Raw genomic sequence first — 25,324 nt, forward strand, 5'->3', positions numbered from 1 at the left:
AGCTAACTTTGCCACAACTCATTATGAGGGGGAACTCTTTAAATTCACAATGAAGCAAAAAAAAAACAAGTTAAACGGGCCTATATCACTTTCCTTCTTATTTAATTTATCATTTCACTACTCGAAAGCTTTCTTAACAGAAATGATCCTGATCTCTACATTTACCGACTACACTTCTTTGGTACTAGTAGGTTTTATAGTAACAGAGGACAAACCTGAAATTTATTTATAACTTTGTTTACTCTGCTAGTTACTTTAACTGCGAATTTCTTTAAATGTATCAAGGTATTGAATCGTCAGCGCTCAATGTCTGTGGGAGTTAATTTACGGTCTCACAGGGAACACACAGAATAATCAGCTGGACCCTTGTAGCAGAATTACGACATCGCTCATGGCCGTCAATCCAAGGGGATTGGAAACAATTAGGGCAAATAGTTAGAACACAACGAAAGACGGGGAATGGCAATCTTACCATGGTTTTCCATTTTTAATAACTGTTTAATTTCATCTCATTTAACTAAAGCTATTTCTCCATTTACTAACTAGTATTAAGTTATTCATTCATCGTTTCTTTAAAATTTTACTTTTTCCTAATTGAAGAAGAGCAATTTTAGAATACCATTAGAATAATCATTGGGGTCCCCCCCCCCCCTCTTCACCTTCAAAAAAATATCTACGTTTGGGCAAATTCAGGAACGGTACCCGCAGGCGTCGCAAAATAGTCGGAAAAAAAAAGTTGCGCGAGAAGAAAAAAACAGTCACAGACGTCATCGTACAAGCTTTTTAGTTGCGGAGTTACCAGGGTATGTCTGAGCGGTATGCATAGGTATGCTGTCTATCATTTCTTGCCTCGATGACGTTATCATTCCATAAACTTTCTTTTCTCTTCCAACCCGTGTTTTAAATCTACTTCACCTTCACAATTTTCACTTGTCTACTGTTAATCTTAGTAAATACGGCTGCAAAGCTACATCTGGGGTAATAATATCCAAGTCCTTTGGAAGCGCATAGAGACATTATTCATAATGTGATATGCCTCAGAGAACTATATATTATCTCATTTCTTATTTCACCTTTTTTCCTGTTAAAATATGAAAGTGAGAATCCCATATTTACAGTGAAATTGAGCCATTTTGTTCACACGACATTATTTCATGAAAAGTAATTGGTGTCGCGATGCACTACCCGTTTACCGCATATTTGGTCTCAAAATTCGCTGCAGTTTTCAAACTAGAACTTTGACGTGTCCAAAGAACACAGATACCCCGCTTAACGCGATCAGAAATTCATTCAATATGATTGAACTTTATATTGTGCAGAAACCAATATGCATACATATGATGAACAAATTTAGACCTTTGACCCAAAGATACTCACCCTATCCATAATAGTCTCTGACAGAAGATATGACAGTCGGGTCATTTGATGTGACCAGACTGTATTTTGGTGTCATCTACTCAGACACCAAACATTTTTTATTTAAAAACTGGTGAATATTTCCAAAGTTATCGTGCAGAAACCAACTCGCATACATAATGAGCTGTGACCTTTGAACTGTGGACTCTGAATTCGAGCTTAACTTGTATTTTGGTGTCATCTACCTACACATCCATATACTTTAAAATCTGTTGAATATTTCATATGTTATCATGAGGAAACCAACTCACATATTTAATGAGCTGTGACCTTTAACCTGTAGACTCTGAATTCAAACTCAGCCTGTGTTTTGAAACTCAGCCTGTATTTTGGTGTCATCTACTTACAAAAACTTTTTAAAATCCATTAAATATTTTTCAAGTTATTGCGCGGAAACCAAGTTGGGGGATGGTAGGGCGGACGTACATGGGCAATGCTTAATGCCCCCTCTGAACTTCGTCTGTGGGGGCATAAAAATGAAGTAGATATATAGTTAGAATGAACTAGGAAGCGATTGTCAAGAACTGAAGTGGACCAAATTAGTGTGCATGTATACCAGAATGGAAGGAGAGAAGAGTTAAAGGAATCAATGTTGAAATCAACCTCCAAACCTTTAATAAGGCCTACATATGTTCATGAATAAATGAAAACCAAAATGGAAGGTGAAAGATACAAATCAATATATCATCCAAATACTCTCGAAACAAAAAAGATGAAACAAAATCAAGCTTCGTTCTTTTCAAAGACAATTCCTAGTTTTTATTGAAAGAAGACAACTCTATACAAGAAGCCCTACTAAAAATGCGGCATTCATGACACAGGAAAATAGTCAAGAAAATACAAACATCACTTTATTATCAGTAAATACAAACATTCTCCCTCTGTCTCCCTCAACACGAGAGATAGCACAACTCAAGATATATTCATTACACACAATAAAGCTTCCAAGTCTTCAGATAAAATCAAACTATGTTACATAAAGCAGTAATTAATAATAAGACAAGGCATGATCTTGTATAAAACATTTCACTGAGTTGCATAATAAAAAATATTACGAGAAGATTTGATTCAGTTTGTTCTATTCATTGTTGACATTAAGTAATATAGTAATTGTCGATTTGTTAAAGCTATCATCAAGGTTGATGAATGGCGCTCTCATTCATCAGAAACTAGAAGAGCATTAAGTTGGTAGTGAAATATACAAATTAATACCCTTCCTGATCCCACGCTCTTCAGTAGACATAGATACACTGTAATAATTCAAAATAAATAAGCTAAAAGACATTAAAATAAATATATAAATAAGATTGATTTGCCGTTGGTCAATCAACAGGATCAAAGGGTTGCTCTATTCAAATAACATTCAAGCAAATTCTATAATTATCATAGGCAGTGATGCTATCTCAAAATTCTATAATAAAAGATACATACTGTATACACTCATTTTTACAAATATGAAGTCCTATTTTGTGTTTCAGTAATGGATTTGCGATATAAGGAATAGAAATTCATTGAAAAATGTATGATAATATATATTTTTATATATGCATTCATATTTGGATTGTTCTCGATAAGGTATTGTCTAAAATTCAATCTATCAGCAAGTCGTTTGTATAACTTGCTTACAAATGCATGTATACATGATGTAACATTCCTGCAGTCGTCTCCTGACAAATGTGAATACAGCACTAGTTTGCATGAAAAATTGTCTAACTTCAAATGATTATTGGTGAATGTAACAAGGCTTTGTTCATACTTTCAACTCCCGATTTGTCATACACACCAAGTATTAAGACAATGTATCTCCAATTGCTGGATTTGATCAAAATAAATCCAATTCTCTCACTTGTCGATTCATTGATGTCAATACTTCGGACTAAACAACATTATATCTTGTACTGCAATATCACTACTTGTGTACTGAATCAACTGCAACTACTCAGTAATATCATATATTTACAATAACAAACAAATAAAATGCACAAACTTTGATTTGCTAGTCGGAAGCACACCATGATAATCAATATCAAAATCATAAAAAGAGTGAGATGCCGGTCTCTGATATGTATCAGACACACATTACTACCAAGATTGAAATCAAATATCACAGTCTGTCTGTCCCTTACATTTCATAAAGTAATGAAGCACCCATACGAAGCCAGATTGCACTTTAAGGTTACAATAAAACATTTCTTTATTATTTGGGCATTAAGGAGAATAGCCACATCACGTCATCTATACACTGATATATAAAAAGCACCACCACCACCATCACAAATCTATTCCATATTCCTGCCCTCATGTAATGGTAAATATATATATAAATACTATAATTAGTAAGTAGGCTTTCTTTCAAGACAGTGATAAGGATAGATATAAGAAAAATTCTGATTAATGAATATACAGAAATTCATTTGCAAGAAAATATTTTTTTTTTCCTTTTTCACAAAGACACACAAATAAAACCGAATGATTACTGTGCATATCCAGGTCAATTCAAGGAGTTCTGGCCATTTCTATTTACAATTCTCTTTGCATCATTCTGAGCAGAGTAACCGAGCCCCATGTTACAATGAACAGAATATATATTAGATTCTCTTTCACTTTGCATTCATTCATTCATTTTAGTCACACAAGGTGTTTGTCATTGGCAGCCTGACATGAAAACATTTTCAACCACGATCATTTTTATTCACAATCATTTTTTTTTGTTCACAACAATTTTTTGTTCACAATCATTTTGTTTTCATCATGATTGAACTTGTTAACATCATAATCATTCTTATCATGATCATACTGATCTTGGCGATTTCACAAGATGACCCTGCCTCGGATGCTTGTATGTGTACATGGTCATCTGGTCAGATATGCAAATATTTGTTTGATCTAGTTCAGTCAATTCCTTGATACTTCACTTCCCACAATAAATAGCCATTTACCTCTCATATTTAGACAGTTCTACCCTTTTCCCCATCTCACAAAAAAGAAGTCATTCTGCTGGTCCTCCCTTTTGTTTCAGTAAGAGTAAACTTTTATGAAAGCCAGACAGAAGTAACGTCTGTAACATTTATTTTAATGTTTCCTGCTTTGACAGAAGAATCTTGCACAACACTATAATAGCCCAACTTAATCTTTAATCTGTATTGATTAGTTCAAGCTCAAAATTACTTAGTAACCAAGTTCAATCACCTGAAAAATAAGTTTCCAAAATGTACTCTATTATTGAGTCTGGCTGGCAGGCTCCCCCCAAAAGCAAATACAATTCATCAGAGCGAAACAAGAATGCCTCTTATAATTCTGATAAACAAATAGTGATACTCTTGCATGTCTTCTTATCTTTAATGAAACAAAAGGAATGAGTTTTATTGCTCAATCTGCTACAAATGATAAGTCACGATTGAAATAAATTTCAGCTAATAAGATGGAAGACATTTTATTCATTGAAAATTAATCACAGGAAGCTCCTTAAAACAAATATCATTAATCATAATCTTGTGATTGCTTAAAAAAGGGGTTTTAAAAGGGGTATTATTGTTGGAAATACAGAGGACGAGGTACTCCTTAATTAGAAATGCATTCCATTTCCATTGACTATATTCTCTATGATCATCATCAAAATAATTATAATAATGATAATTATATATATTATTACTATCATCATCATAATTATAATATTGTGAGTGCCAAATCCACTGTAGAGGCTCAATGCCATTAAAGAATTAAGAAGTAAACATTAAGGTTCGAAGAATTGTTTGAAAAATTCGAAACAAGATTGAAGTTTTTATGTCTTCAGGAAGGCTATTCCACAACTGCCCTCTCACAGGGAAGCAGACAGCATATACCTCCACACAAATCCTTCCACCAAAGAATAATTTTCACTCGTTCAAACCTCTCAAAATATACAGCGCTGACCCAGTCTTAAATATTGGGTTTGTTCGAAGAGAGTTGCAGAAGTCCCATCCGACACAGATGAACATGTAACTAAAGTCTTTGAAATATTGCCTGGCATAGCAACAGTTTTCTTAGAATAGGGCGTTGTTTTTCTTGAGGTTCTTCTGTTTCCACATTGGCAGTTTGTAGAACTCATCTTTGGTCATATTCAGGACAGACTGAAATTGAAGAGAAGTGACATGGTAATATTAGAATAATGAATTGTGCATAAAAAGTTCAGTTTAACTAGACTTTTTCTTTTTGTAATTTGAATAACTAAAATTATATTTAGATCAATTACAACTAAAAAAATGTTCATTTGCATGGATGAAATATGACTAGAAAACTTTACACCAATTAAAAGAATAAATGTTATCACTTTCAATAGGAAGCATTACAAGATTAGTAGGAGAATCTAAGGGCATTGCCAGAGATTAAGCTGACTCTGCAACAACAAATGTGTCAAGCTGATTAATTCCAGACAAAGAGACCATATTTTGTGTTTTGGGGAAAAGTTATTTTATTACCAGTCAATCTTCACAAATACTGACAATTTTACATATTCTGTGTCTGTTATTAATATATTAGTATCTATCATTTTATGGTAAAATTGTTTGAGTTTTTTTAGAGGAATAAGCCTAAGAATAAAGATGCAATAATGCCAGAAAAGTGATGATATTGCCAATCTGAAGAATAAGAAGTGATCATAGAATGCTTCATATAATTGATGATGGTGATGATGATGATGATGAGGTTGATGATGGTTAATGATGATTGATAATGATGATGATAATGAGGATGGTGATACTACTACTTCTACTACTAACAATAAAACTAATATAATAATGAAAATACTGATGATGATGATAATAACAATATCAATAATAATGAAGATAAATGAATGATTCTAATAACATGCGACATTTAAGTAACACTTGATACAAATACAATATTTATATATGTTGAATGTTAAATTACTGACCTTGAATTCTTGATCTGATAGATACGTCTCCAGTTTGAGTGGATCAACACCCTCAGGTAATGGTCTTTTACTAATCTCCTCCATGGTATATGTTGCTTTGGTTAGTTTAGCCAGTACATCCTTCACCAAGATTGCCTTATCGCTTCTCTTCCCACTCTATGGAATGATCAGGATAAAAATTAAAAGTGAAAAATAGCAATGCTGAAAAATATTTTCATCTTACAAAGAGATGCAATCGATCCAGGATCAACCACAGCTTTGGAAAGCCAGCAACACCAACATTTAAAATGCATGTTTGTTCAAAACGTTTTCTTGTATACTTATACATCCATCGCTATCTTGACAATACAGCGTGCTCTTCTTTGTTAACAAATTAAATTGTGCAAGTTTTTAATAAGAAAATTTATGACAATTATGAACTTCCATAATATACTTGAGGTTGATTACATAAATTGAAACTCTTTGTAAGACAGGACCTTTTGCTAAGTGTGAAAAGAATGTTTAAGTTTAATAAACCAAACTAAACTGAGTCTAGAAATTTCGCTTGAACATTCTTAGGAGGCCTAAGACCTGCTAAATGAGAGTAATGATTACAACAAACAGTTACATCAGACACCTCCCCGCAATGTTTTCTCAATGTCTACCTCACTACATGGGTTACTTGAGATGTTATAATTTAAGAGAATATGCAAGTAGAGATGGATGATGCAATTTTATAATGGGAGTAGACTTATGCATTTCATTTTTATATGCATGTAATTTCACCAATTGTGTATTGTTTTTAACTGTAAACTGCATGCCTTTAATTGGGGAGAGTTGTCAAAGATCTATAGATAGTGCATAAAATGTTGTGCTCTCATCTATTTGTGTGCATGCAAATGAAAACTATTAAATGTTTTAACTGAATAACCTGTTGAAAGTTAAGTGAATTCACAATGTATGCTTACAGTGAGTAACTACATCATTTGATTGCCATCTTAATGAAGAAAAATACTCTTATGACGGGGTGGGGGTCGAAATTCATCCGACTGAAAAGTTCCTCATATTTCCCTATGGTCACTGTTTCAGGTGAAAAATAAACCCATACATCTATTTGCTGATGTGCAGGGAGGACCCTGTCTCTAAATCATCTACTTGGCCAAGGTCACCAGCTGTTATACGTACATTCTTGGAATACCAAAGCCAGACAAGTATTGGAATCAGGCAGGAGAGGGTGGGGTGGGGAGAAAGGAGGACTGATAAAGGATAGAATAGGAGATGCTGCCTTTTCCAAGAAATGAACTTCATTAAGAGGGCAATCCAACAATGAGAACTGTAATTGATTGACTGAGTTCCAAACAATATCAATACCCATGCGTCCTCATCCTTGGGCGCTATTTTTAGTTACTAGTCATTACTTCATATAGCTTGAATTATACCTGAACTTATTGTGAGTTGAGGGAAAGTGAAAATACTCTCATTTATTTCTTTCAACAATATATACATGTAAAAACATTCAAATATCATACATTTGAACATAAATATACAAATATTAATCATGAAACATTAAGATGAGATTTAAAAAAAATAAAGAAAAAGGTGTCCTCAAAAGCCTCAAAGGCTTGAAAAACAGGGAAATTAAGAATAAAACATAAGAATGGTTATAGAGAATGATGCGCAAATAGAGCAGAATAGCAGAATGCGTCGCTGCAACAGTAACATTAACCATCATACATGTAATTATCATACACAGAGCTGGATACATTGTGATAATAGGGGATAAGAATTCACCACATTTCACTTCAAATACTTTATCATGAAACACACCAGAGACACATTACTAATTCTTCTTTGTAGACACCACCTTCCATTATTGGCCTAAGGGGTAGATTAATATGGGATCAAGGAACTGTGGGAGATCCGGTATTTTGAAATAGAGGGGGGAGCCGATGACAATTTTTTTTAGATTTAGCAATTGAATGTGCATGTTCAATTCTCAGAAAAAAGTGCCCCAACCTAGATCCAACTGGAGGATTACAAAATGCATTGAACCTACCTCTTTGTTGAGTTTCATGACATCTTCTCTGACTTCCCAGTAAGGAAACAGGTTTGTGAATGTTAGAGGTTCAAGCCCCGCATATACCAGGTAAGCCTTTGGTGGGTTTTTCGGCCTCTTTTCTGCAATAAGAATGATAAGAAAATCAATTTTAAAAAAAACCTTCATATTCAGAACATAATTTTGACAGATATTCAAATAATGTAACTTTTTATACTCGCTGTACGACCAGCACGATAGAATATCAGTAAACATTACGTAAAAGAGCAAATACTAAACATTGATTCTGCAGGAACACTAGACTTTCTGGGGTGATGTGATGCTTTATATTTCAAATATATGATATATTGGAAGCTGCATACCTTTGCAGTAGGCCATGATCGTCTCCATTGCTAGCTTCCTGTCTATGTCCCACCTGATTTTTGCTGAGCCAGTTTTGGTTGTCCCCGAGGCCGACTCATGATCAGCGGGCCACCAACCTTGCCAGAGGTATATCTCATAGTGGTTGTCTAAGGCATATAGAGCTGTATTTGAAAGAATGGAAAATGAAAAGAGATGGCACATAATGACTGACTACAATTCAAGAAATAATTTCCTTGGAAACAATAACATCATAAATTTCTTGTCAATATATTCACAAACGATAATAAAATTATGTATCCCAATTTTTTAAAAGACTTTACCTGGGCTCCGTAACACAAAGATTAGCGATTAATTGCTAAATGAACTGACCAATCAATATCAATGTTAGGTTTAAAATACTGACCAGGAACCAATCAGTGTGGTTCTTTCATATTTGCAATTCATCGCAAACCTTTGTGTTACGGAGCCCTGGTTATATTCTCTCTTGTTCATCATCATCAATGCCACAATCATCATCATTACCATCACCTTAGGGTGATGGTAGTACCTTAGGGTTCTAGCTAGGACAATTTACTGCCTAGCAAAATATGAAGAGGCGAAGCGGAGCTGGTTCTTTTGCAACAAAATAATTTTGCTCAAGGTCGATGGTGAATGTCCTTGCAAAGATGATGCATTCAGAATTTGCATTGTGCAAAAACTATGGCTTTGCTAGCTTGAAATACGATTGAATCTGTGCATATTCAGCAAATTTAGTTTTTTTTCTTTTCAGAAAATGCCAGTTGGCAGCCACACCTAGCATGGCTAGAACCCCCATCATCAGCATCATCACCATCATCATCACTATAACCAGTCATCAGCAAGATATAATTACATCACTCACTGTCTATAATCACATCACTGTTTATGACTACATCTTCATTCTCCTTATCACCACCATTATCTATCTGGTTTAAGAATCTTACCTGGTTGTTCCCCGCAATACAGGTCTGACTGGAGGAAGGGGTATGGAGAAGGGTATTCGGCTGACCTTGCAGGGTAGAGAATTTCATTAGATACAAACACCCCTGAGCCGCTGGTCAGATGAAACAATCTTGGTGTGTAATCATACTTGAGAGGATCTGCAAGGGCATATTAAATTTTTATATGTATATTTAGTACATAAAGTAACCATTAATGTTAAAACTATTGAGTAGAAAGTCATGAGATTTTCACAAAAAAATTAATGATGATATTTTTCATAAATTTCTTTGGATATGAGCTTATTCAAGTTTCCTTCATTCAAATTGCTTTATATATGTAAATCTACTATCATGAGCCCTGTTATGGCGCACCCTTTTGCATTTCCCTTGCATTTGACATACACATCTGCACCATTTTCACATTAAATAATAATATGCAACATTTATATAGCGCTTAATACAAATGTTTATAAGCGCTGCATACTATTACCACGGCTCTAGCACGCTCGGCTACCCTGATTGGGCGCATCGAGCATTCAAGGAATTTCTTCCTACCGGGTACCCATTTACTACACCTGGGTCGAGAGTGGCAAATGTAGATAAACGCCTTGCCAAAGGACGCTAGTGCTGCGGTGGGGTTTGAACCCCGGACCTCGTGGTTTACAGTCCGGAGACTTTAATTCAGTCCTATATTTTTTAATATTATTCTAAAAAGAAGCATAAGAGACTTACCACTTATTGCACTATCGTATGTATTCCTATCTTTGCCCAGAGCTTTGGTGAAGGCAGCCGATTCTTTGCCTTCTTCCATCTCTTCTAATGTGATGCTGCAATCAGTTGATAGCCCTGCTTCTTGTGGAAGACTATATAATATCAGAATTTACAGAACATAGAGTTAGCTTCACAGGAATGTAAATAAAACAAATTTAATAATCATGAGCACCATACTAGTATTTCAATCATTTTGGATTTTTCACTAAATAACCTGAAAAGTATTGAAAAATTGTATTACAATAAGCTTGGAAGTCCATGTTATGCCCTTTGAGGGGACTTCAATGAAAATACTTTATACATGTATCTCAAAAAGTGAAATGTTCTGGAGGGTGTGATTGTTTATATCAATAATGCCCGTTGCATTTTCCTTTACATGTTACAAGATAAGAGAACAAATAAAACACATAGTTGTGTTATGATGAACTTCTGATTTTCGTCCGTATTGAACCACTCAGCTACACCTAAAGAAACATGGAGATCTATACACCCTATTTTTGTTGTTACTAATGTTAGTAAATTTATTTGTTCATTTATTTATTCATTCAATCATCCACTTAAGCCAGAGAGGTGACAAAACTCACTTTTCTTTCAGAGCAGCAGCAGCATGTTGAGCACATTCTTTGGTTGCCTTGGAAACCTTGGCTCCGTGCCAAAGATGCAGACTAGCCTTCTTGTTATGGACTCCACTGAGAGTAAGAAGAACGAATGAGGTCCTTGACCGTAGACTCCTCATCTTGGCAGGAACTTCCATTAGACTAGCTTCTTTGGTGTGTTCCCCTCTCACACAGTATAACCTGTAGGGGCCTGGATAAAAAAAGATGAACACTTTCAATAATATGGAGAAGATTAAAGAGAGCATCGGGAGCCATTTCATAAAGCTGTTCATAAGTTAAAAGCGACTTTAAGAACGACTGGTGATCCTTTCTTAAGCGCTAAACCATTCAATATACCACTCACCGCAAAAAGGGATCACCAGTCGTTCTTAAAGTCGCTCTTAACTTACGAACAGCTTAATAAAACACCCACCATGTCTGTTCCAACAAGCATTTATTTCATAAATTTAATTTCTGAGGGATTTTTATTCAGATATCTCAGATAATTCCTAAATCCTCATCACCATTGCAATTGTGATGGAAAGCACAACATGGAGCACTCTTAAATGCATTTAAGAGTAAATAAATGTACATGTGGTCATGAACTTGTGTGTTACATAATGATCTTTCTAAAGAAATGTCTGTGCTACCATGCATGATTGATATTCATTGAACAAGTGTGGATACAGCAAGATAATTTACTTGCTGTTATTGGAGTATTATTTGTAGCCGAGTAATCCACTCCAGTCACAACCCCACAATTGCTTTGTGAAGGAAAAGGTATCTATGAAAATATATGTTATAGTCAGCAGTTAACGCAGGATAGGAATGCAGGGAGTAAACACATACATGTAGGTCCCAAGCATATATCATATATTTTATCATATTGTAGGGAAAAAATACATATCATATGCATGCACTTTTTTTTTGTTTCCTACAAAGTTTTTCTTTCTTTCCTTTTTCCCCCATTCTTTTGTTTGGGAGGGGGAGGGGGCCGCCAATTTCTAACCCTCTCCCCCATTCTCATGCCACTACAAAGTGTTCTAATTTGATTTTGCTCTTTTCCTTAGTTTGCTACTCATTCCAAGGGGAATGCCGATTCTCTCCCATGAGGGGGGGGGGGTTATTTTTCAATTTCAAATGATCAAATGTTGTACCTTTAGTATTTGTCTGCTCGTCTTCTCTCTTGCCCACATGGACCACCATCCTCCCTTTGAAAAGCTGGAAGAACGCAGCCGGTTCCTTGCCCTCCACCACCTGCTTCTGAGGACCCCTCTCCTCGTCCAGCTCCACCGTCATCAGGGCCGATGCCCCCTTCTCGTTGATGGTGCTCTGCTGCCCCTGCCAGAAGAAGTAGGCGCACCTCTCCCTCCCCTGGGTCCCTCCCCACTTTGATGCGGTACCCTTTAAGCTCTTCATACCTGTTTATATAAACACAACACAAATTTGCATATACATGTATGTACATATATTTCTTTATAAAGCACATTGACCAATTTTGTCTAGATGATGAAAGTTACATTTTTTTTCTGGGGGAAGGGTTGATGAAACTGACATCCTGATTGCCAATACTATACCAGTTTTATCCATAATATCAAATTTATACGATTATCATCAGATGATTTTTTTTAAACTTAAGTATATTTTTAATGAAAATAAGGCATAATTTATATTCCTGTCTTTAAAAATATTTTTAATAGAATATCTTTATAATCACTCTGATTAAATGAACAAAATTGATATTTTCAATCACAGCAAAACATTCAAAAACAAACTATTTCAATTATTTTTTTTTCTTTCTTTATTTTATGAAGCCATACATTTGCAAAAAATCCATTCCTTTTATTAGCTGGAACCCATTTCATTAAAAAGAAATATTATAATTATCATAGCTTTGCTAATATGGTAGCACTGAAACCTTCATTATGAATAGAATTTGACTTGTGTCACAGAATATCTTCTGCATTCATTGACGTACTTGTGTGGTTATTGTAGATCAATTCTGAAGCTATATATCATTATCAAGTTTAGGATGTGTGTTTTCAAGCTCGCTAAAAATCTCAAATTGTTTGGTGACTTATTGTTGATTTTGGGTGGCAGGTCACATATAAGGGTGTTCAAACTTAGACTTACCAGTGTTTTCTACGTTGTATAGCCACCTGATGACGTAAGTATCCCCTTCATGGAACTGCCCAAAGCTCTCTTCTCCTACAACGCTGTGTTCATACTCTAAGACATGCCATACCACCACCGATAACGTGTTGATCCTCTGTCCTTTCCTGTCGACCTTGCTGAAGAATGCTGCAAATGTGAACACAGATTGGAACATAAGTACATTCTTCAGCAAAGAATTTGTTTAAATGCTGCTGCACTCTACCCAGATGAGGTAAATCTGGACCTGGCAAGAATCATTCTTAAAAATAATGCTCGCTGTATAAAAAGGCTGACAGGCTAGTCGGGTAATGAATCCAAGTCCTCTTAAAGTGCATAAGGACAATATCATGATTTGATATGTACTATACACGAAACATGTATTGTCAGTTTAAAAAATCATGTTATTTTTTTAGTTAAAATTTGTACCAGATACGGATGGATTGAATCTAAGCATATTTTTTTCATTGCACTCAGTTAATGATTTGACTGAATTCATGATATGAAAATAGTTACTCCAATTTGTACCTAACACTGGTAATACTAGTAAATTACATTCATATACTCTTACGAATTCAATTATAGTTAGTATTCATACTAGAAATTCACTTAAAAGGCAAAAATAAAAACAATCACAATTTAATCTCATGCAGTGTCATAATGCTTTGAATTATTTGTGTATGAGGTATTCAAACTACATCTTGAGACAGTTTATTTTGAGTGCACAAAAAAATACATGGTAAAAATCCTGATGAAATTGTAATTAAATTCAAATTGTATTCAAACAATTGAAGAATTTTTTTTTTGATGAATAAGGAATGATATGTTGTTATCAGTAAGAAGACTCAATGGGATTAATGATACACTTAAGCCCAGTGCAATCAAAATTGGCTATCCGATTTATTTTTTATGGAAACGTATTTTGGAACAGGTTGACGCAAGAGAAGTCACATTTCAGTATTTCAATTCACACTGTATGAACCAAGCTGGTTGCAGAATTCTAAAAAATTCAAATCTTTTAAGTGAGAAAACATTTTTCTTTTATTTTGGTGATTTTAAAGCTGATTTGGCATTCATCTTCATAATTTAGAATTTGAATTGCTCACATAAACCAAAATTTGAGCGGTACATATAGCAATTAAACGATTATCTTTATGATCAACTTTTGATAATATTCTTTCAATTTTCAAATATCCCTGATGTAGGCTCTAATTTTTTTCAGATTAGATCACATGATGTGTCACAGTAAGCACATGGGTCTTTAGGGGCAAAGCAAATCATTTGCAATGAAATACTAATGTAATAAAAAAAAAATAAATCAAAGATGACATTTCTGGATGTGCAAATCAAAACTATGAACACTCGCTATGTAAGCCCTTCAAAATCAAAATGAGCAAACATATTTTGGATGCTTCTTTGACAATGACAACATGCTGAACACAAAATTATGTAAATAATGTTACTGTATTACTTTTATGGTGGAAGTTAAAAAAAAAGGAAATGACTGCTCAAAATTACCAGTTTTTAAAATAAAATAAAAAATGCAAATAAAATGCAAATTATTAGTATTCTTTGCTGATTTTTACCCTGAAGTTACAGAAATATAACATTAAATGAAACCTATCATTAATGATGATTAGAAGAAATAATAGCAATATGAAGTGAGAATAAACCTCTTCCAAAGTAAATGTTAAAGCTCTTTTAAGTCTACTAATGACAATGAACTGAAATAGAAACAGAAAAAAATGTAATATCCTTAATCCATTCCAAAACTTGTGATCACATATTGTGAATATTTAAAGATAGATCTGAATGACAACTGAGAGAAATTGAGTGTAGAATTCCTTTGATTAAACAAGAAAGCTTTCATTATCATTCCTCAAATTTAAGAATTTGTTTCTAACAATAGAACAAGCCTAATCACACTTTGATGAAAGGGGGCTATGAAGGCCTAAACGTGCAGCGAGGGATATGCTGAAGAGCATGCTACATTTGTACCACAACTTTAAAGCCTCTATTCCATAACAATAATACATGTAATTGCATGCATACTACAGACTTAAGTACCATCAACCATTCCTTTTTTAATAATAAAAACCCAAATAAGAACAAAATAAGTATCTGTAAACTCAAAAATGCATGCATTGCACAGTGATTGTGAATGTATGTACATGATTGACAGAGGGCTTAAAACAAAAAATATTCTTCAACACTAGTAATTACATTGAATATTTTATGACAGTGTAACATTATATCTTACACTGTAGCAAGACATCAAACTGAATAAGATACCCTTCTGAACAAGTACATTAATATTACATATTACAAATACTTTAGAAAATGGATTGGTAATCACTAACTTTTGTCAAAACAAACCAAATCTGCTGATGATACAGCATGAAAGAAAGGTAATGGGTTTTCATTTTATACAGATATTGAACTTTGAAAAACATTGATGAAATTTTAAAAAATGCAATCTTTAAAGCAAAACATAATTGTGATGATTTGCTGACAATCTTAAGAACTCAAAGTTTGTTCATAGTAAAAATATTAACTTGGAAAAAAAAACAATTCTCTTTCTTTTCCTTTTTTTTTTTGGGGGGGGGGGGTTAGATCGATGCATAAAAGTTTATTTTAATGGCATGACCAATAACATTATCAGTATCTTTGTGACCCTTAAAACTTATATAAATCTATTATAAATATAATCAAAGATAAAAACATACATTTACAAGGACAAAATTTCAAGTTACAAGTACATGTTCACATTGTCAAATTACCAGAAGAAATATGTAACGTTACATATAAAACCAGAGGTCCATAATACAATACCAGTAGAATAAAATCACATTGCAAAAATTAAACTGAAAAGAAATGCTGCCTTAAATTGGAAAATAAGAGGAATTCAGCAAATTGCAAAAACTGAAAATAAACAGAAAAATTAGCTCATGTGAAAGTGGAATACTTTTATGTGATGCTGAAAGAAATATAAAAGATATGAACATGGGAATTGTTTGTTAATTTTTCTTTAATATGAGTGATTTCCTTTCATGAATGAAAACTGAAGTGAACAATCATATTTCCAAAATGTGATAGCAACAAAGTATACCATGCAGATTTTTGCCTGAATGGCCTTAAAAATTGCTGAAATCATTTTCACTGTCTACAAGATACCCTTTCTCAATTCTCTTTTAACCCAATTTGGCAAAACAATGTGGTGCTCCATATTCTGAACTGCAGGTTTCAGTTTCCTTAATAAATGCCACATCTATTAGCTTGTGAAGCATGCATTCCCCATGAAGAGACCCTATTGGGATTCTCGCAATAAATTTGCTCTGGACATTTGCCAAAATCTTTACTCTTTTAAGTTGACTGGTATAAAATGGCAATCAATGAAAATGCCTCAATTTTGCATTATTGTATTGTTTAGGTTATATGAGCTTAATCAGATTATTTCTTTAAAACACAGCTGAATAAAACCAGAGTTTAGAAATATGGCCTGAATGTCTGAAAAAATTACTGTTGGGAGTCACTCTTGAATATATTCCACTTTCACAGTAAAATAGCAGGTGAAACGGATGAAGAGAAACAAAAGGTGGAGTTGAAATTAAACAAAGTGATTCTGATCAGAAGCACAGAAACTATAAGGTGAGTCAACAAAAAGATGTGCACTGAGTGAAGATAAATGACGCGAGAGGTAGTTCTAGGGTGAGAAATTAGAGAAAAATTAGAGAAAATCACCTGGTATTTCCCTCTCATTATCACCCGACGTATCCAGTCCTGGTGCATTTAATGCAATCCACCAACAAAGTGACATGATTATATCATTATTTTTAAAGATTAACATTTTGATTATGTGCCATTAACAAAGGTCAAAAGAACAACAAAAAGTTGGTATGGAAGATTTGTTTGTTATAAGAGAAAAAAATTAATGATTAACAGAAATTCACAGTATCAGAAGAAACCAAGTCTCACAGGTATATATGCTGTTTCTCTGTCATTTTTATGAGACATCCTACAGTAAGCTAAGATTTCAAGATTCAACAATCTCATTTACAAATCATCAAAGTACTTTCTTTTCTAATTCTCTAAGGTTTGAGAAAGCAAAATGTTCTGATACTTTCCACTCCAGAAGGGATAAGGAAAACATTAGTGAAAGACTATATACATTTATTTTGTCAAAAAAAAAAAAAAAAAAACTCAGTCAATATTGCAAGTGCTCACAGGTTCTTATGAAAGGAATGAATCCTTGATTGAAAAGTCTGAAATTTCACAAAAATCAGTAAAACTACCTAGATTGTGTTAAGGATTCACTTAACTTTAAGAATCTATGTAAACTTAACATTTCAGAACTGATTGAATAATTTTTATCATAAATTTTGAAGATTCAAACAATATTTGAGTTATGATATCTGATATATCCGGTAGACATACAGGTATAAAAGTATAGTCTGTACCGGTAATCATAAACAAACGTTACAGACATAGTAGGGGAAACATAGTCCTGTTTAAAATATCAGTGGTAAATACAGTATCCTACAAAATGATCATCAATTATTGTAAACAATTCATATGTTCCCGCCAAGGAAATTAATCTTGGGTCACAAGAAAATCAATTGTTAGATGATTTCAACTTCAAGTGGAAAATTAAAATGAAGAACATATTTAAGAAAACATTTAATTTGAAATCATCAAAATTATATCAAAGCATTTTGGTGTTTTGTTTTTCAATCCAAGGTTGCACAAAAGACAAAGACAACATTCCTTTCCACAGCAAACAAACAAACGTGCATTGTCCCTCAAAGACAGATGACTTACCGTCCCCTCTTCCAAGATTGGTTCCTTCCAATATGAGATCAGATTTTTCTCTGCTTGGTTGGATCATGAGTTTGGCATCAAATGGAACAAGCTCTGGTATTTGTTCAGACTGCTCAGGAAAAAAGAGGAAACAAAGAAGCTTGAATTATGTGAACACAAGGGACAGTGCTTCTACAAGTACATGTACATCATATTTTACGGGGGCATACCATGAATGAATTTTCTAGATTCTTAAGTCCTCAGTTTGCAGTTCTCAAAAATGCAAAGTCTGTGTTCTTCTGTGACATGCATAGATCACATGATAAAGTAATAATGTATTGAAAAACACAGGAAAACCTTAAATTTCTATTATGTATGGTGAACACATGCTTAACACCGCAGACATGGTTGATTGGCACATTTTCATCTGATGCACGGTTTTGTTGTTTAACACTTATCTTTAATATTCATGATTTTTCATTGCATTAATATTTACTCAATTTGTAAGGCCTGAAAATTGTGTTTTCTGTGAATTTTCTCATGGAAAACTTCACAGCATTTTTTTTACCATAAAATAAAATTTTATTTCTACCACCTTCTACCAACCAAGTATTTTATATAATTTTTAAAATTTTTAAAAGTGAGACAGGAGTTGGTAACAAGATGTGAGATATAAAACCATCTCTAACTCACACTTCATTTTTACATTACAGAGCAATATTAAATCAACAAGTAGTCTCTTCAATATAAATTTGAGGATGCTTAGTACTAGTACGTGCAGCTAACTTGTAGAATTGCCTACCTTTTGGTTTTCGTCCTGGCCATTCTTCTTTGATGAATCTGTCTCCCTCGGCCAGTCAATGAACTTGTGTCTGAAGAGAATCGTCTCCATGTACTGTGTAGCCTGCACATTTACAAAAAAACCAGAGAATAAAGATTATTAGAATCAGAGCAGTGCCTTGCATCATAATGAGGTCTTAAAAAATCTTATGATCACTTGTAACTATATACCTCAGTATGTAGTTGTTTTTTTCTGCAAAAGATTAACAACAGAAACAATCATTCACAAAATAAATTGCAACTATTGAGTGATGCTTGGTTTGTGATAAATTCATTTCAACTAAATGTATTATTCATGAGATTGATGATATGATTAATGTTTCAGGACAATGAAAGAATTCTTATAGCTTATAATATATTCAATACATCCAGCTTTATTTATATATGACTTATTATATTTTCATGATATACACCTGTTACATTCATTGGTCACAGTGGTCATATCTGCACATCCATTCACATATGATGTAATTCGTCAATTAAAAGCATGGGATTTTAATCCGTTGCATTTCCTGCTGGTATGAGACAAAAATTGGGTAAAACAAATCAATACTTTGAAGATATGATTCTTGGAAATCTAGGCAATGAATAAAGGGTAGGTCGAACTATGCTTACAAACTTTTTTATAGAATAACATACCTTTCCTATGAGGGTCCAGTCTGGTCTCTCATTCTTCACCATGTTCTTGGTATCATGGGGATCGATGGGATTGACATCATAGTCGGAGTAGTCAAAACCTCGTTCCCATAGCAACTGGGCAAGCTGAGCGGCTGCTTTCCTTTTCCTCTTGGATGCAGCCTTGCCCCTCCATATATAGATCTCACTTCCAAAATCAAAGACAAACACCTGCATACCCAAAAAGATAATAATGAGGTCTGGATTGTTAACCTAACAAGACTACATTGCTTTTACATTCTTATATTCTGGATGAAAATGGTTATACAGTTATACGGTTAGAAATAAAAGCTCAATTTTTAACACTTTGTAATCATAATTACACTCGATATCGTCATTACCATTTTCTCCATCCTATTGCCCGCCCTTGCTATTGTCAAAATGGTGATGAGTTTCATTATCTTTCATTGCCATCATAATTATCATCAACATAACCACAATCATCACCATCATCATCATCATCATCATCATCATCACCACAACCACCACCACCACCATCACCACCACCATCATTATAATCACCATCCTTTCTCCCGCCATTTTAACACTTACCTCATTGGTATCAAGCATTTTGAACTTGCCCGGTGATGCCCAGTAAGCCTCGTAAGGCTCTAGACTATCTCCTTCAACCCTGTAGACCATGTTAGTCTCTGTGATGTAGATTTCATGCATTTCATCCTCATCTGGAGCTCCAACATCTATGCAAATAACAAAAAAGGTCAATTTTTTAAAAGTATTAATCCACAAAATACCCTCAATCAACAGTTCAAGGAGACAGTTACCACCATCCATATGTCATCATCATCAATATCATCATCAACACCACCACTATCTTCGTCATCATCATCCTCATCGTCATCAACATCACCGTCACCACAACCACCACACCATCATCATCACCACCATCATAGTCATCAACATCCTCGTCGTCATCAATATCATCATCATTGTCATCACCATCATCATCATCATCATCATATGATCATCGTCACCACCACTACCACTACCACCATTACCATCACCACTATCATAGTCATCATCATCCTCATCATCATCAGTATAATCATCATCATCTTCATCATCATCATATCATCACCATCATCATCATCATCATCATATCATCACCATCTCCACCATTATCATCATCATCACCACCACCATCACCCCTCTTTCCACAAGTGTATATCTAAACGCAGATGATCTTTTTTAACAATGTCGGGTGTATTGTATCATGTCAAACAAAAAACACATGCCCAAGCCTACCATCAATGGTAACTTTGCTATCAACAGAAACTACCATGGTAACCGTGCTTATAAAGTCAAACACATTTAATTGAATTAATCAAAGATTGCAATGTTACTATTTGTGGCAAGCCTCAATATAAAAAGTAGGTATTGGAAAAGATCTTAGATTTTCAAATGTCTTCCCAAGTCTACAACTGGCATTTATAACTTCATTTGTTCACAAACTTGTAACTGATATGACTTGGTAAAAGTTGGATAACAAAGGTTTGATCCGTGGCTCACCCTTATATTTGGTCTCTCCTCCTAGTAACGCTGTGAATTTTTTCCAGCCTCTGGAATGACTTGTCTTCTGCTTGGTTTCTTGGATTTCCGTCACAGAGGGCGCTTTACATCCTAGGTCCCGTTTCTGTTGTATATGCTGAGCAATCTCTGTAGCCTGTGTGAAATTGATGAAATGAATATTACACGAGGTGTAATCTCTTCTTGCTTTTAACATGAATCATATGGATATAAAATCATATATTTTTAATGTTCTCTTGAAATTTTTGTTTTTCACGTTCATTTTCTCCACCGAGTACAAACTGTCAGACATGAAGTCTAAATCCATTTGCTATTTATGCAAATATAAAACTATTGAGAGTTTATTAGGTGGATTTTCACTCTCACATTCAACACTGCAGCCCGGTGGGGTCACTCAGCCGCAGAGGGGGACACGTATGACCGTTACCACAAATGCAAGTGAACCCCTATTGCAGTCAATTTCAAGGACATTTTGTGCAATTTACCCCCCTATTTTCACGCAAAACAAGGACAAAATTGCGGTAAAATGGTACCTTGAAACACCCCTAATTATAAGATTGTAAGGACACTTTTGCCCATTTCGCAAAATTACCCCTATTTACCGTATTTCAAGGACAGGGCATTTACACCCTTTCCTCATTAGAGGAAATTGCAACACAGGCGTCAGAGTGCTAGTCCTTAAAGATGACCAAGAGCCATGTCATACTGATACAATAATCCAAAAGAACTTTATTTTTCTTGAAAAATAAGAAAAGTAGAATTCTTTCTAAAAATAAATGTAGAGTTGTCCATATAAAGATCTGCGGCTGCTGACTCGGCGACGGATTTTACTTCCCGTATCCGTAATCGTTCTCCCCTTTTTCCTGACCCCTATTTCCATCAGATCGAGGACGGTGAGCACCCCTATTTTCACTACTTCGAGGAGTGTTCTGTCCGCGGACGTTCCGTGAAATTGACCCCTTTTCCCGCGATTTTGGTAACGGTCATGCGGTCCCCAAGTCATATTGAGTGACCCCACCGGGACTGCAGCTCCCCTAATTTTGATGTATCAAACTGTCATCATTTTAACCTAAGTTTTTTTTTCTGTTAGGGCGCAACTCAAACTTGGAAAGGATATGACTATATGTCCTCTGTAACAAATATATGATCCTGAATCATACACTCTGAGAAAATAATATACGGATCAGTATGGGGTTGAAACACAAGCAGTAGTCCAGTATTCAATCAATAACTTTTCAATTCATCAGATTTGACATGCCCTACACAACCTCTGGGAATAAGAAATTGTATTCTGTGATTAAAAAAAACTGTATTTCATAATAAAATGCACGCTGCTATGCAGATAGCAGGCCTGCCGACATTTAAAAATATAAAAAAAAGAGTCCCTTGCGGCGCTCAAGCTGCATGCAAGCTTAAATGTGCACTGCTCTTGTAAATGAAAAAAAATTAACATTGAAACCTTTTTATATCTCACCCTGGATTTAACAAAATGATTTTAAAAAAGTTTCCTGAAATTACATAATAATAATAATAATAGACTTTTATATAGCGCCATCTATTTAGAAATATTCTATTCCGAGGCGCGTTGTTATCATTATTCATCCAATATTATTCATCCAATGACCATATTTGTGTAAGTTTTTAATGAAATAGAGACATAAAGAAATGAGTTTCCTCAATAAATTACGGTTTCGTAAAAAAAACTCAAAGAAAAAATGTACTGTCGTATTTTGGTTTCAAAAACGTACTAAATATGCCAAAAACGTACTGGTTGGCAGCTCTGCCTAAAGTGTAGTGATTATAATTTATTTCAAAATCATGTTGGTTGGGTGACAAGGCCTAGTATTTCATATATGGGCAATATTCACCTTTCCTATCTACTAGGTGAAGCCACTACATATATCAAAGGGACATGGTCAGAGACACTGACCTACAGCTATTCAGGGGGGAGGTGGAGATGACACAATATCTATTACCCCCCCCCCCCCCACATTAGGTTCCATGCTGTAATCTCTGTCCATGCAAGAAAAGACATTAGATAGAGTGCTATAGAGTTATTTTCGCTCTCCTGAAAAGAAAATATCTCTTAGAAACAATCTTCGTCATACCAGTAGCCAAGAGTATACTATTTTGTATCTCATTTCATCCAAACTTTGACTACTCCACTTATTTTTTTAAATCTATTAAAGAGCAATTCCTCAATCAGGTTTGGCTCCCTTTGACTTCGATCTTTGGGGTGTTGCAAGGAAATATTTGCAATCAATTGCAAGGAAATATTTGCAATCAATTGCAAGAAAATATTTTGCAATTAATTCCAAATTTCAGTTGTTAATTCACAAATGATAGATCGATTTAAACTCAAAGCAAATCAATTTAAACTTTTTAATGCAAGAAGCAGAACAACATACAATTGCAAATTCCAAATTTTAGAAACTTGTGATTCATTTTATGACTTAAAACTGGCTTGCAATCGATTTCAAGTTTCTTGAAACACCCCCATTAGCTATCTAATCCTGTAATCTGAAGATCCTTTCCCCCTCCTCACCTTGGATTTCTCAATGACGTTGGCATACTCTCCTATCCAGAGGAAGATCTCTGCAGGTGTCACCAAGATAAAACAATCCCCGCTGTTGAGTGATGTCATCTTCGGCTCAACCAATCGCACTTGGACAAACCTTCGACCTGTTCACCACAAAGGACAGGATAGGATTTAGTGTCAAACAGAAATTTTGACTCGCAAAAATTAGCTTGAAGCGTAGACACTTCTCTCTTTAACCTATCTGCTGACTTGTAAATGAAATTTTGTGGCAATACATGTATATCACCTCGGAGAAAAAAGAGTCAGTTCATAATCTAAACTACCTTATAATCACACATTTATCAAAATGAGTTTGTGTTTGGTTGCTTTTTTCCCAGTTTCACAAGACCACAAACATTTCTTTCCCTTAGGTGTTAAACATAAACATGAAATATGTGATGTGATTAATATGTTACATTTAATAAAACCTGCATATTCAACCACTCCCCCCCCCTGGAAAGAGAATAGAAACCACCTAGCTACACAAATAACAATTTGGTTCCCCTTGGATAGATTTCGAAATTGAAACGTGTACTATAAGAACCTATCCACTAGCACCCTAGGGCAGTCTTTATACACATATTGAACAAAAGTAAAAAATGAATATTATCATGTAAATATGATGAAATTGTGGTAAAAAAAATAAAAGAGAAACTATTATCTTACCTTTGACATGTATAAGCATGAGCTCTTTGTATGGTAATAGTTCTGATAAACTACCACCCATCTCCCTTACATCTTTCACTGTGGTGAGCTTTGTCTTCCCTTGTGCTATATCTTCCTTACTCGCTAGACCCGCCCTAGCAGCTTTACTTGCATTTTCTTTGCGTGCTAGAAAAAAAATAGAGATATAAATCAATGTTGACATATCTTATCATATCTTATCATACAGGCAAAATTCTTCTTTGAAACTACTCTGCCTTTACACATACATCTATCAATAATTTTTTAACATCTGGAATGTTTCTGATAGTTTTTATTCCCTCTCATGTTTTATTTAGCTACCGGTTTATTAAGTGTTTCTCTTACTACTCAAATAAAATCTTCTTCATACAATGCATTATAACAATATTGTTTTTAACTGTAAAATTCTTAATCAGACAAACAAATCACTAACAGTAATATATTATCATTCTTCTCTCTATGTACTGCAACTTATTCTCTTCCTATCATTCAAAAAAAAAATCTTTAAGTCTTCCCAGTTACCATATTATCATAAATAATGCGGAAATTTAGGTGACTATAGCACCCAAACCATCAATATCTACAAGCTCAAAGTATTGATGTTCATTCACAAATCCCACTTACATTCAGATTTTGATTTCTTTTTCTCTGGGACCTCGGCCAGTTCTACCCTCTCCTCTGTGTATTCAGATACAATGTTGGGCCTGCCTTTCATTGCTTTCAGGGGGTTCGCTGAAGGTCTCGTCCTTCTTTGGGGCCTGAGGGATCTTCTGTGTGTCGAGGCTACACCAAGGCTAAACATAGCCAAACAAAACATATTGAAAAAAGTTCGGGTGACTACTACTACTAAAAACACAACAAGGAAAAGAGATTGGTAACAATTTCATAGAATTGATTTAAACTAAATATATAGGGCTACTGCATGGTTAAGTGACCATATTGAAATAAACTTTTGATTTGCGAAGGTATAGAACAATAAGATTAAAATGATAGATAACTGTC

The 25,324-nt window shown here is 34.4% G+C and overlaps 1 protein-coding gene across 4 annotated transcripts in view; it reads right to left on the minus strand.

The window, feature by feature from the left end:
* Positions 1-2,149: 2,149 nt before the first annotated feature.
* The window catches only part of LOC121421934 (supervillin-like), a 56,370-nt gene continuing 33,195 nt past the window's right edge, over positions 2,150-25,324 (minus strand). For 3 of the 4 annotated variants that reach the window (XM_041616757.1, XM_041616736.1, XM_041616750.1), the window contains exons 7-24: positions 24,947-25,116; positions 24,305-24,469; positions 23,606-23,742; positions 21,043-21,196; positions 20,068-20,213; positions 19,480-19,686; positions 18,803-18,904; positions 18,022-18,130; positions 16,945-16,983; positions 13,186-13,353; positions 12,210-12,473; positions 11,041-11,263; positions 10,418-10,548; positions 9,689-9,844; positions 8,726-8,887; positions 8,364-8,485; positions 6,329-6,484; positions 2,150-5,525 (exon numbers count right to left, since the gene is read on the minus strand). In XM_041616757.1, coding sequence (XP_041472691.1) covers positions 5,439-5,525; positions 6,329-6,484; positions 8,364-8,485; positions 8,726-8,887; positions 9,689-9,844; positions 10,418-10,548; positions 11,041-11,263; positions 12,210-12,473; positions 13,186-13,353; positions 16,945-16,983; positions 18,022-18,130; positions 18,803-18,904; positions 19,480-19,686; positions 20,068-20,213; positions 21,043-21,196; positions 23,606-23,742; positions 24,305-24,469; positions 24,947-25,116 — 2,698 coding nt within the window. In that variant the 3' untranslated portion in view covers positions 2,150-5,438. The remainder of the gene's footprint in view (positions 5,526-6,328; positions 6,485-8,363; positions 8,486-8,725; positions 8,888-9,688; positions 9,845-10,417; positions 10,549-11,040; positions 11,264-12,209; positions 12,474-13,185; positions 13,354-16,944; positions 16,984-18,021; positions 18,131-18,802; positions 18,905-19,479; positions 19,687-20,067; positions 20,214-21,042; positions 21,197-23,605; positions 23,743-24,304; positions 24,470-24,946; positions 25,117-25,324) is intronic. The other variant, XM_041616743.1, reaches the window with a different exon arrangement.

The sequence above is a fragment of the Lytechinus variegatus genome, chromosome 1 (assembly GCF_018143015.1).
Source record: "Lytechinus variegatus isolate NC3 chromosome 1, Lvar_3.0, whole genome shotgun sequence".
Lineage (NCBI taxonomy): Eukaryota > Metazoa > Echinodermata > Echinoidea > Temnopleuroida > Toxopneustidae > Lytechinus > Lytechinus variegatus.